This window comes from Haliotis rubra, unplaced genomic scaffold (assembly GCF_003918875.1).
Source record: "Haliotis rubra isolate DU_JTF1 unplaced genomic scaffold, ASM391887v1 Scf223, whole genome shotgun sequence".
In the NCBI taxonomy this organism is placed as follows: Eukaryota; Metazoa; Mollusca; class Gastropoda; order Lepetellida; family Haliotidae; genus Haliotis; species Haliotis rubra.
The window spans coordinates 1,264,843-1,277,537 of record NW_025766259.1 but is presented as its reverse complement, the minus strand read 5'-3'; the positions used below and the strand labels follow the sequence as shown (position 1 = coordinate 1,277,537).

The following is a 12,695-nucleotide window of genomic DNA, read 5'->3' as shown; positions in this document are numbered from 1 at the left end:
AGATTTAAGGTTAGGATTTTCTGGAGGGATCAAATCAGTTATTACAGTTATCAGGTGAAGTGAAACAGGTTACGGTAGGGTCCAAATTTAAACAGTGCGGAAGATCACATTTGTAGGCCGGAGAGCATCCGGAAGTCGAGGTTTCAGATTAACGAGGTCAGGAGTAACGTGTGTGAGTGAGCGATTTTAATTTTACGCCGCACTCAGTCATATTCCAGCTGTATGGCGGCGGTCTGTAAATAATCGAGTCTGGACCAGACAATCCAGTGATCAACGACATGCGCATCGATCAACGCACTTGGGATATGATGACATGTGTCAACCAAGTCAGCGAGGCTGACCACTCGATCCCGTTAGTCGCCTCTTACGACAAGCATGGATTACTGAAGATCAATTCTACACCGGATATTCACGGGTCGAGGAGTAACGAGATTTCACCATAAATTATATTTTACTCCATTGCATTTCAATCATGTACAATTCTAAGCGAGGAGAAAGGTTGAATATATTGATAGTGTGTTTTTTTTGTAATTTGTAATATCACATTGATTAGGTGATAGTCATTATGGGTCACAATGTTTAAAATTTTGAGTGTGGGTTTTGGCTCGCACCTCGCATCATATATGCTCTATGGCAATAGTATTTTTAGCGGTACGCCTTTTTGAGATAGCACTTCAGAGTTGCCTCCATTGGCTGGCTTATTTTGTTTTGACTTCCGGTCGTATGTTCGAGAAAATCGCCTAATGTTCTGAGTGGATAATGATGATGCCTAGCTTTGCTAGAATGCTCGAGAACTGTGTAAGAGCTATATAAAGGCTGGTTGTTGCGTTGTGCGACGGACTTATCACATCACTGGAGTTATACACATCTGTCTGCCATCGTCAGGTTGTTCAACATTCAAAACTGACCGTGGTGCTCGTCTATTCAACTGCTGTCATTGTAAACAAACTTCAATCAGTATATCTGCTCTCACTGTAAATGTCAAGACTCTGGTGAGTTGATATTTTATATTTGTGACCCAATATTTTAGATTTGTGACTCAATTGCATTGTACTAGATATCTGTATTGTCATTCATTGTAGCTTGCTCATTGTTTGTTCAATATATTATTGAATATTTTAGACTTGTCTGTGTTCTATTTTGCTGGTTCAAAGGGGACTTTTAAACCTTTTGTCACGGCAAATTTATTAACCGTACATTCATGTGAGGAAACAAAACAGAAAACACAGGCGAGGGACCAGACCTCGGACACACAAGTCAGAGAATTCATACGAGGAGTCAGAGAACAAGAACGACAGGCTCCATTCCTGTCTGTGAACAGAGGTCAAGGTCAGGGAACATAGACGAGTGCCCGGATGCCCTTATATACGCCGCTGTATTTCAGTCCTTCCTCTTTCTCCCCATTCAGCGAGAACTTGCTGATGGTCCTGTGCAAGATGAAACAAGCAGCATAAAAATGTTTTTATCGTGATTTTACTTAAAGTTTAATTCTTGACTACAACTGTGTTACAATAGATGTACGTTTACAAATGAACCATATAACGTTATGGATGACAACTTCTTGTTTATTGCATAGAGCCACGTTTCGAAGTAGATTATTACATCGTTATCAAGCTAACTTTAACTTCTTGTTTATTGCATAGAGTGACGTTTCGATGTAGATTCTTGCATGGTCATCAAACTAACTTTTACTTTTTGTTTATTGCATAGAGCGACGTTTCGATGTAGATTAACTAGCTAGATTTGGATAAAATGTCGTTTTTGTCGATCATCTGAAAACATATACCCTAACGCCAATGTTAAAACCCAATGTGTTAATATTTATGGAACTGTTAACTGTAAACAAATAATTGTTTTAAAGCAACTTGGTACATTCTGTATTATCATTCTACAGATTGTAAGTTCTTTTATGTATATCCTATAGATCCTGAAATGTATATTTGTACCTCTTATGCTGTGTCTCCCGGCTTAATACAAGTTCTGTTCTGTTAATTGATCTTCCCAGGTATTTGTTGAGCATTTGCAAGACCTAACATCTGTTTTCATTGTCATTTTGCTAAAATGCGAAACTATGTCAGTTGAATACTCGTTGGCTCGTCGCGCCGAAGACCCGGGTTCGAATCCCCACATGGGTACAATGTGTGACGCCCATTTCTGGTGTCCCCCGCCAAGTTGTTGCTTGAATATTGCTAAAAGCGGCGTAAAAACAAATTCAGTCAGTCAGTTGCATACTAATGTAAAACCGGCATTATGACGGACTAACACACACACGCTCGCATACACACACTCACACGCGCACTCACTTAAGTTCAGTACATCTGAAATAGAAATTGAGCGGCGAAAAAAAAACCCCTCACAATTATATGTAGTTACCAATATATACATAATTAGTTACCAGTTGCAACCATACGTACTTTCGTTTTGCGGATGTGGGAATCATAAATATGGCCGTTTTCGGCAATAATGTCCCAGTTGCAATAGATACGTACGTTTTCCGGATGCATAAATGTGGCCTTTTTCGGAAAGAACGTCCCAGTTCAATATTGCGTACTTACGTTTTCTGGATGTGAGATACATAGATATGGCCGTTTTCGGCAAGAATGTCCCAGCATCGGTGTGGGGTGTCGCTATCGGCCCACACAATGGTCTTGAGTTTATTGCTGGTCAGGTTAAAGCTGTGTATGTCGTCAGTGACGCTGGAGCAGATGTAGAGGACGTTTTCTGAAACATTCAACAGGTACACAGATCAGACATAAGTATACACGTCACGCATGTTGGGTTGAAGGTATACTTGCGTTTATTTAAGGTATTAGAGGCTCACATTGTGATGCAATATCACGTATTGAAGACACATAACAAATATTATAAATGATTATACTAGAGTAGAGTTCAATATTTTCAGCCCAGTTTCAATAGATGTCCAACAGCATCCAGGAATTGAACAGATGTCTTCTGGCCACTGGTCAGCTTCTCTTTCCACCGGAGCAGTCTCCCCTCAGACTCTATGTACGCTTTCTTCCTGGGTGGGGGAGCGGCACCAAAGTCAATCTGCGTTAGCTTGGCGCCTTCCGATGCCTTCAGTTCCACAAATCGGTACAGGTTTGGGTGCTGATGTGGGAGACTTCTGTTCTGTAGATAGCCTGGACAGGTGTAGCTTCTTCTCTGGCCCGTGTCCGCAAATTACTAACAAACTGGACTTGAGTCGGATCTCTAGGTGGATGGCAGTGGTCCGAGAAATCTTTCAGGAAGTCCCCAACAGTGGAACATTTCCCTCGGCATGTCTTGATGGTACATCTCCAGTGTGTAGTCTGGCCCCTGGTTATATTCTTAGAGTAGGTGAAGCCATCAAGAAATACTTGTGGGGTTGGTTCCCTTCCAATTGTCAGACGTGCCATTTGTCAGACGTTCCAATTATCAGACAGATCAGTCAGATGTGACCAGTGTTACTGCCTGGACTTACCTACTAATTAATGAGCTGCTCCAAACTGTGAGTAGGCTACTCCCCGCTAGACAGACACAGGCACATCACAATTGAAGGCACACATATCACAGGCACACACACACACACATCACGCATTGATGGAACATATCAGAGACACACATTGCACATTGAAGGCACACATGCTGGAGGCAGACACACTTTGTACATAAGGCACACACGTGATGGTCTCACACACATCACACATTGAAGGCGCACACATCACGGTATATAGGTATACAGAGCCACCAAACACATTCAAAATACACAAATTAGAGACAAACACATATATCAGAGGCACACACATCCCGACTTCAGGTAAACATTTCACGTTGACGGCATAACGTAAAACATACATCGGTCGTTTACTGGACACCCTGTATATTCTTCAAAATAACGTATTTTCCGTCAACATCAGCTTCTCTGAGACAAGTCAACAACAGACGCTGACTTATGGCAAGCTGTTTTCACATGTATTAAGAAATTCTGATATCTTTAATTGTTTTAAATATATCTTGAATGAAAATAGAGATATCTTGAATTGAATTGAAGATAATTCAAACAGAGATAATTTTACATATCTTCAATAAAATCCATGATGTCGCGAAATGAATAAAAATATTATGAAGCATATTAATGATATCTTGAAAAGAATTGCTGATATATTGAATTGAATTAGATCTAGAGATATCATAAAATGAGTTAAAGATATCTCAAATAGAGATAGTGTATTGAGAAATTACTGATATCTTAAGTTGATTTTAAACTATCTTGACTTGAAGATATCTCTAATTCAATTGAAGATATCTGTAATGCATTTGTGGATATGTGCAAATTATTTCAAGATATCTGGAACTGAATTTAATATATATGAATAAATTGCTAATAAAATTATGTACACTATGATCGTAATTGTTTTATTGATATCTTAAACACATTTAGAAATATCAGTAATTCTATTTGAATATCAGGAATTAATTAAAGATATCTCCAAATATTTACCGACATCTTTAAAACATTATCAGTATCTTTAACTAGAACACATGTATCTTTAAAACAATTGAAAATGTCTTTAATTTCTTAATAAATGGGAAAACGGCTTGCCATACGGAGTGACAGACCTTTCTGACACATGGATAATCGGCTACAGTACTCACCATTCAGATATAGCCCAGCAGGTTTAGCAGTCCTTGTGATGCGTACGTAGTTAAACCCATCGTATCCGACACGACCAATTGAATTTGCACATGCGAAATACACGTACCTGAAACCAAGATGTTAAGCATTTCACTGATCGCTCAATTCTCAAAAACATTTCTAGCCAATGATCCTATAGTTGTTTTAATTTCTTGAATTGTTATTTCTTCACTCATAGCACCCGTAAAGAATTAGAATTAGGTTAGAATTGATCTTCAGCAACCCATATGTTTGCCGTAATAGGTGACTAACGGGATCGGGTGGTCAGGCTCGCTGACTTGGTTGTCTCATGTCATCGTATCCCAATTGCGTAGATCGATGCTCATGCTGTTGGTCGATTATTTACAGATCGTCGCCATGTAGTTGGAATACTACTGAGTGCGGCATAAAACTAACCTCATTCACTCACTCACTATAAGTCTCTGCGGTACCCTTAAAGGTCGTGTCTTCAAACCTCCAGGCTTGAGAGACCCCCAATTTGTCGACTTATGGATTGTTCTTTGCTCTAGGGATCATAATGGCGGATCCAGGTTTAATCACCTGTCGTTAGACAAAAATGAAAATTCTGGTTGCGATTACATCTGGTTATCTTGATATCAGAGTTGGTGAACCCAGCAGCCCTCATTTTGTCAGATGTTTACGTTCATGAAGAATTGTTTCTATTGTCCAATACCAGACGCCATCGGTTTCACCCAGCTCAGTTGTTTCAGTATCAGGTTGTGAACGTCATAAGCGTTTTCGTGTCTTGGCCGGTGGCAGGTCGAACACAGAGAGGGGCTTATCACCCCCATCCTGAAATTCCTTAATCCAATATTATTTGTGGCATATGTGGGATCGCATCCCCATACACAACATGTAATCGTTCATGAATACTTTATGTTCCGTCGAAGCTCATAGTGAGTGAGTGAGTGAGTGAGTGAGTGAGTGAGTGAGTGAGTTAGTCTAGTTTTCCTCCGCTTTTAACAATATTGCAGCAATATCACGGCGGGGGACAATAGAAATGGGCTCCACACATTGTACTCATGTGGGGAATCGAACCCGAGTCTTCAGCGTGACGCGCGAACGCTTTAACCACTAGGCTACCCCGCCGCCCCCCTCGAAGCACAGAGTGTCAGGAATGAGTAAGTCACTATAATGAAATACGCTAAAGTCAAACTTACAAACACAAGTCTGTTCTCATATAAATGTAAACCTTTAGGTAGACTATAAAAAAACCAAAAACATTTAAACCAACCAACAAAAGCATTAGCGTTTTCAGCAGTTCATTTCGATTTATATTGACAGCAATCGCCATTAAGACAATTCCTTTGTTTGAATCCCGTTAATCATGTCGTGGTTGTTGTGTAAAACGCATACTAAAATGTGTTTGCAAACGTTTGTCATAACACATGAAAACGATACAAGGCATGCAGGAAAAGTTTTCCACGTAATGCACGTGCAATGTGTCGGAAACATGAATACAGACGTCGACTATAAAGAACCAAATTCATCATTTCATTACGAAATTTACGACGTAAAAAAAAATTGAATGCCACTGACCGAAATATCGCCATTGGACATTTGGAAGCAGGGGAGTCCCAGTCTGCCATTGAAATACACTTGAACGTCCACCACAGCACCATATCTCGATTATGGCATCGATATACGCGCTTCATTTCCACCCAAAATCGTCCCAGAAGTGGAAGGCCAAGAGTGACCACTACTGCTCAGGACGGATTTATCTGGATGTTACCGATTTGCTACAGCAGTGGACACTGCAGGACAGGTGCCTGGTTCTTCGAAGAATTTCAGACCAAACCATCAGAAATCGTCTGAGAGAAGTGGTAATACCGACGTTTGAGCATACCGACCAAACGTTGGACCTGTCCTGACACGACTACACCGACAACGACGTGTCCAATGGTCCAAGGGGGTACAGCGATGAATCGCGTTTCCTCCTGCAACGACGGGGTGAGAGACAACGTGTCTATAGACGTCGACACGAACGTTTTGCGCCAAGCTGCGTTCGACAGGTGGACAGATCTGGTGGAAGTAGCGTCATTGTGTGGGGAGTCATGTCCTACATGGGTAGATCAGGGCTTGTGGTGGTTCAACTCAATCTCACAGCAAATCGCTACATCGACCAAATCCTGCGCACGACCCCACTTCCTCCGACTTTTTAACCGCCAGAGAGAGAGAGCTGTTTCAACACGACAACCATCGACCTCACACAGTTCGTGTAACAGGTGCCTATGTCGCCTTCAGTAACCCATGCTTGTCGTAAGAGGCGACTAACGGGATCGGGTGGTCATGCTTGCTGACTTGGTTGACACATGTCAGCGAATCCCAGTTGCATAGTTCGAAGTTCATGTTGATCATTGGATTGTCTGGTCCAGACGGCTGCCATACAGCTTGACAATTGCTGAGTGCGGCGTAAAACTAAACTCACTCACTCGAGATGGTATATTGTTGAGTGTGCCGTAAAACAACAAAGGTATAAACTGAATAAAACATCACTCACCGCTTGTCTCTGTCCAAAGCTAGTTTGTTAACCTGAGCATTCGCTTCATATATTTGCTTCGCATCTCGACCAAACTTGTCACTTGCTGATATATATCTTTTAGAATAGTAACAAGAAAAGAGTAAATTCGCCAGATAATCCACAGCAAGTCCCACGGCCACGTCCCCTGGAACAGATAACCATCATTCATTAACACAGAACATTTTGATAAATTCAGTAAACTTTTGTCTGACTGAACCTTATAGATTACTAACGCTTAGTCTCTGAATATGTGATAGAAACAATTAATTCCTTTTAACTTGAAAAGTAGCCCCAGTGAGATGGAACCTGAGGAAATCTTGACTCGCTTCATTTTGGGCTTCAACTTTTCAGAAAGGAAAGTGAGTGAGTTTAGTTTTACGCCGCACTCGGCAATATTCCAACCATATGGCGGCGATCTGTAAATAATCGATCAGACACTTCAGTGATCAACAGCATGAGCATCGATCTGCGCAATTGGGAACCGATGACATGTGTCAACCAAGTCAGCGAGCCTGACCACCCGATCCCGATAGTCGCCTCTTACGACAAGCATGGGTTACTGAAGATCAATTCTAACCCGGATCTTCACGGGTCTCAATTATGAATAGGTAACAGCTGAATTTTTTAGACCCTTCTACATTCACTCACATACCAAACATAAGGGCCATCATTACAGGGTTGTCGAGAGTTCGGTAACCAATAACAGGTGGATCACCAACGGCGCTGAAGTAGATCATACCGGAAATGATGTCATAGATAGCTTCACGGACACAATGGCTTTTGTGGTCAACTTCTCGGGGTTTCTCATGACCCGGGGGAAGATCAAACTGAATCATCTGTCCCCCCGGGACCAACTGATAGAAGCTTGTGACGGTCCGCTGCAAAACCAATATCGTTAAACAATAATACGACTGTACGATTACGACAAGTAATCAAACTGAAAAAGTTCGGAATTTTCCGGAACAAACTTCCGTGTTCTGTTAAACAGAACGGTCGCGACTTTACAGGTGTTCGGAAATCTACAATTTTTTAAGCATATATGCACGATAGACACGAAGCCAACCTTAAAGGTTGGAAAGAATCCCTATGCAGACTTTTAGAATTCTTGGATCAACATCATCCAAGGTTCGCCCGGATGTATGTCGGCATGAAATCAGCGGTAATTGTTTTTCGCCAAATTGATACACGCTATTATACAATTATATCACTTCGACCTTTTCCACACTGACACGTGGCCAGGTAACTGAAATGTTGTCATAATACAGCGAAACTGCCACGCACTTCCTAATGTGCACACACCTGATACCGAGACGCATACACTATTTGCTGGTCAGGATGCCGTTCTATAAAGAGTGAGTGAGTGAGTTAAAATTTAAAGTCACTTTGGCAATATTTCAGCCATATCGTGACTAACATAGTAAATACTTTATAATTATATATCCGTTGTATAAACCGATCTTAGCGCTTAGGTGATCGTAAGTCCTATACCATAACATAGACTTACGACTGGGGTAGCGCTAGAGGTGATCGTAACTCCTATACCATAACATAGACTTACGACTGGGGTAACGTTAAGGTGATCGTAACTCCTATACCATAACATAGACTTACGACTGGGGTAGCGCTGAGGTGATGGTAACTCCTATACCATAACATAGACTTACGACTGGGGTAGCGTTAAGGTGATCGTAACTCCTATACCATAACACAGACTTACGACTGGGGTAGCGTTAATGTGATCGTAACTCCTATACCATAACATAGACTTACGGCTGGGGTAGCGCTAAGGTGATCGTAACTCCTATACCATAACATAGACTTACGACTGGGGTAACGTTAAGGTGATCGTAACTCCTATACCATAACATAGACTTACGACTGGGGTAGCGTTAAGGTGATCGTAACTCCTATACCATAACATAGACTTACGACTGGGGTAACGTTAAGGTGATCGTAACTCCCATACCGTAACATAGACTTACGACTGGGGTATCGCTAAGGTGATCGTAACTCCCATACCATAACGTAGACTTACGACTGGCGAAGCGCTAAGGTCACAGGAGGTAAGCCCTGTCCATGCTCAGCCTCCATTTCCCCGATATACAGGGAGTCCCAAACTTCGTAAGATTTTGATATTTCGTAAGTAGTAAATGTTTATGAAATCGACTTGTCTTATAAGCTGAATGATCATGGAGTATAACACCTATATCATTTGGTGATGACACATTATATTTTCTTTACATGTGAAGATTTCTTGACACGTCTTTTGGCGCGAATCGGAAAAGCCGAGAAATCGACCACTTTCGACGGCTTTACAAAAAACATAATCAAGTGCATTCACTGCACGTATTGTGCATTTTTCGGCTAAATGAGGTAGCCGCTGTGTCAAGATTTTAGCTTCTGTCAAAACATACAACAGAGACACCATATTCTGATTACTTTGACAGACAAAGTTGGGTCGAGCCCACGACCCAGATGCCAGACACTCGGTCGAAGCTCTGCCTCTCTCGACGTGCGTGCCTTCTGCGCAGGTATACGTCACGTGACTTCCCAGCGTGGTTGTGATCCCCTGAGTGAAGGTGGCGTCCATCACTGACGGAGGAGCACCACAGTCAACTGTGAAATAGAATTATACCAATAATATATGGAATAGGTATTTGGGTTTGTTGTGAGTGAGTGGGTATGGCTTTACTCCGCTTTTAGCAATATTCCAGCAATATCACGTCCGTGGGCACCAGAAATGGGCTTCACACATTGTACTCATGTGGGGAATCGAACCCGGGTCTTCAGCGTGACGAGCGGACGCTTCAACCAATAGACTACCTCACCACCCCATACCCCAAGGAACGAGCATGTTGTTACATGTTACAAAGTTACAAATGGTACGTTACTGCGGTACGCTTTGTTCAAGGATATTTACCAAGACACTTGAACGTCGGCCGAGACCAAGACCCATTGGTCCGACACGTGAGTTCAGCGGGGCCGTCGACGACGACATGGCCCTCGGTACATCTGAAGGAGACTGTGGTCTGTACAGTACGACTACACGGCATGGGCATGGCGTTTGGGATGTTGGGAGTTTCTGAACATTCTGCAAATATAACATAAATATCGAGATGTTATCAACAGCAACACATAAGATCCCAAGTTTAAAGGGAGACCACTCTTCGCGTTCTGGTACCCTATCTTCACCTTATGTTGTGATTTATGCATTACATTATCAACATGAGTATCAGGGGCGGATACAGATTTTAGAGAAGGTGCTGTGGGTGTGTGCTTAGAACGTTTTTACGAGAGTTTTAATGGTCATTTGTCCACCCGTGCACCCACCCACGGAGAGGGGGGGGGGAGGAGAGAGGTAGAGTGGGTTGTGGGAAAAGGGGTTACCCCCCTTTGATCGTGGGCCTGTCACAATGTTATACCAGAATCACACATGAAAGAAGTAAAGCAATCTTTGAATTAAATAAATACGACAACTACTTGGCTGATATATGTATAAACGTTCGCGCAATTAAAGACACAAAATTTGAATTATTACAAATTTCCCAAAACTGTAATATTACATATTAAGATACACGTAAGAAAGAAATCAGCAGCATGAACATGAACATACAGTTATAATGGTTATAAAGAACTCGAACGGACACGCCATTTAATTCGTTATAGCAGTTATTCTTTATACGCATTTTGATTAATATACATAGCAAGTGCCCGAGACGGAAAAAAACACAGTTTGATATGTCCGCCAGGGCCTAGATTTTCGAAGCTCTCTTAGCGCTAAGATAGTCGTAAGTTAATGTTAATGTATGGCACTTACGACTATCTTAGCGCTAAGAGAGCTTCGAAAATCTAGGCCCAGTTCGTAATAAGCGTGTTCGTAACAAACATAGTTTACTGTATTTTACACGCCGATCGACACATCAGTGTGTGGGGACATTTGACTATGCATTATGTTATCAGACGCTCAATCAGTACATGTGAACTGGATTTGACCTCTGAAGAGGTGACCTGACCCCTGACCTGCATGACTGAAGATGAATCTTGTCTTCCCTTCAGTAACTGTGACGAAGTCAGCTTTACATATATTAAAATGACACATCGCGTCTAACATACCCGTAATAATACACCGAGCAGTTGCGGCGTCCTTGACATTGCACTTCGTGTTGGCTCCACACCCCTTGCCTTGGCAAGGGTCGGCTTTCGTCTGGAATGTCAAGGTCGTTTTATGACCGATTCACAAATAAAATAATGAAAGTAACCTTATGTCATCACATTTCATTGGTACACCTGTCCCTACTGTTTTAGTGTATTGACAAACAAAACCATTACATGGTCAAACCTATGGAATCGTTATAGTGTTCTGGTTCTTCCGGGCGGTGGGATAGCCTGGTGGTTAAAGCGTCCGCTTATCAGGCTGAAGACCCGGGTTCGATTCCCCACATGGTACAACGTGTGAAACCCATTTCTGGTGTCCTCCGCCGTGATATTGCTGGTTTTGCTGGTTCTTACAATACACCCGCGTGAGCGGGCATCTCATTGTTAACTACCTGAGGGAGGTTGATCTGTATCATAAATTGTAACTATGTAATGTGAACAACGAATGCTTTTTAATTTAGTGCTATGAAATTATCTGTTTTAAATAACACTGTAATGAATATATATGCTTTTGAAATTAAACTCATTTGGACTTTGACTTTGAAAAAGTACTCATTTGAACAATGCCGATGTGACGTAAAACCCAACTCAGCTCAATTCAACTCTTACAAAACAATAACTATGTATCAAAGTTGCATTATTGCAATTTGGATGGTATGTTTGATTTTCGCAAATACCGACCGTGAGTCAAACACAGCCTTCCATGGTCAAAATGTGCTGTTGTCTTCTTAAAGAGTCATCCCAGCTGTGTCAAAAGGGGTGAGTTGGTTTAGGTTTACGCCACTCTTAGCAATATTCCAGCAATATTACGGCGGGGGACACCAGCAATGGGCTTCACACATTGTACCCATGTGGGGAATCGAACCGGGTCGTTGGCGTGACGAGCGAACGCTTTAACCACTAGGCTACCCCACCGCTCCATGTATAACGCACGACAATGCAGTAACGCTGCATTGTTAGGGTATTGCTTTGTTCCATTTATAGTGTAAGTGAATTTATCTTTGAATGGGTTATACTCCTTTTTAAACTCAAGTTGTCCTTTTTAGCTCCAATTATTGAAGACCAAACTACCAATGACAATATTAGGCCTGAAGGACCATACTAGAATCGAAATTCGGCAACCAATGCTTATCGCAATATGTGTCCGAGGTGATCGGATGGTCCGGTTCGATGATTTGGTTGATGCATGCCATCGTGTCCTATCGATGCTCATGATGTCAATCATTGAATTGTCTGGCTAAGACCCGATTACTTACAGACCGCCGTCATTTAGCTGGACTATTGCTGACCAATGAGCATATGTTCTTTATGAACATGAACACAAATATTGGATGATTTCTTCAG

The 12,695-nt window shown here is 41.9% G+C and overlaps 1 protein-coding gene across 1 annotated transcript; it reads right to left on the bottom strand.

Annotated features, from left to right (window-relative positions):
- Positions 1-1,202: 1,202 nt before the first annotated feature.
- On the bottom strand, positions 1,203-9,734 carry LOC124277567. The gene is made up of 6 exons (XM_046713285.1): positions 9,636-9,734; positions 7,849-8,074; positions 7,176-7,341; positions 4,636-4,742; positions 2,556-2,721; positions 1,203-1,427 (listed from the first exon to the last, which is right to left on the bottom strand). Exons 2-6 carry the CDS (start codon positions 8,030-8,032, stop codon positions 1,331-1,333), a joined length of 720 nt encoding a protein of 239 aa, XP_046569241.1. The 5' UTR covers positions 8,033-8,074; positions 9,636-9,734; the 3' UTR covers positions 1,203-1,330.
- Between the last annotated feature and the right edge of the window lie 2,961 nt (positions 9,735-12,695).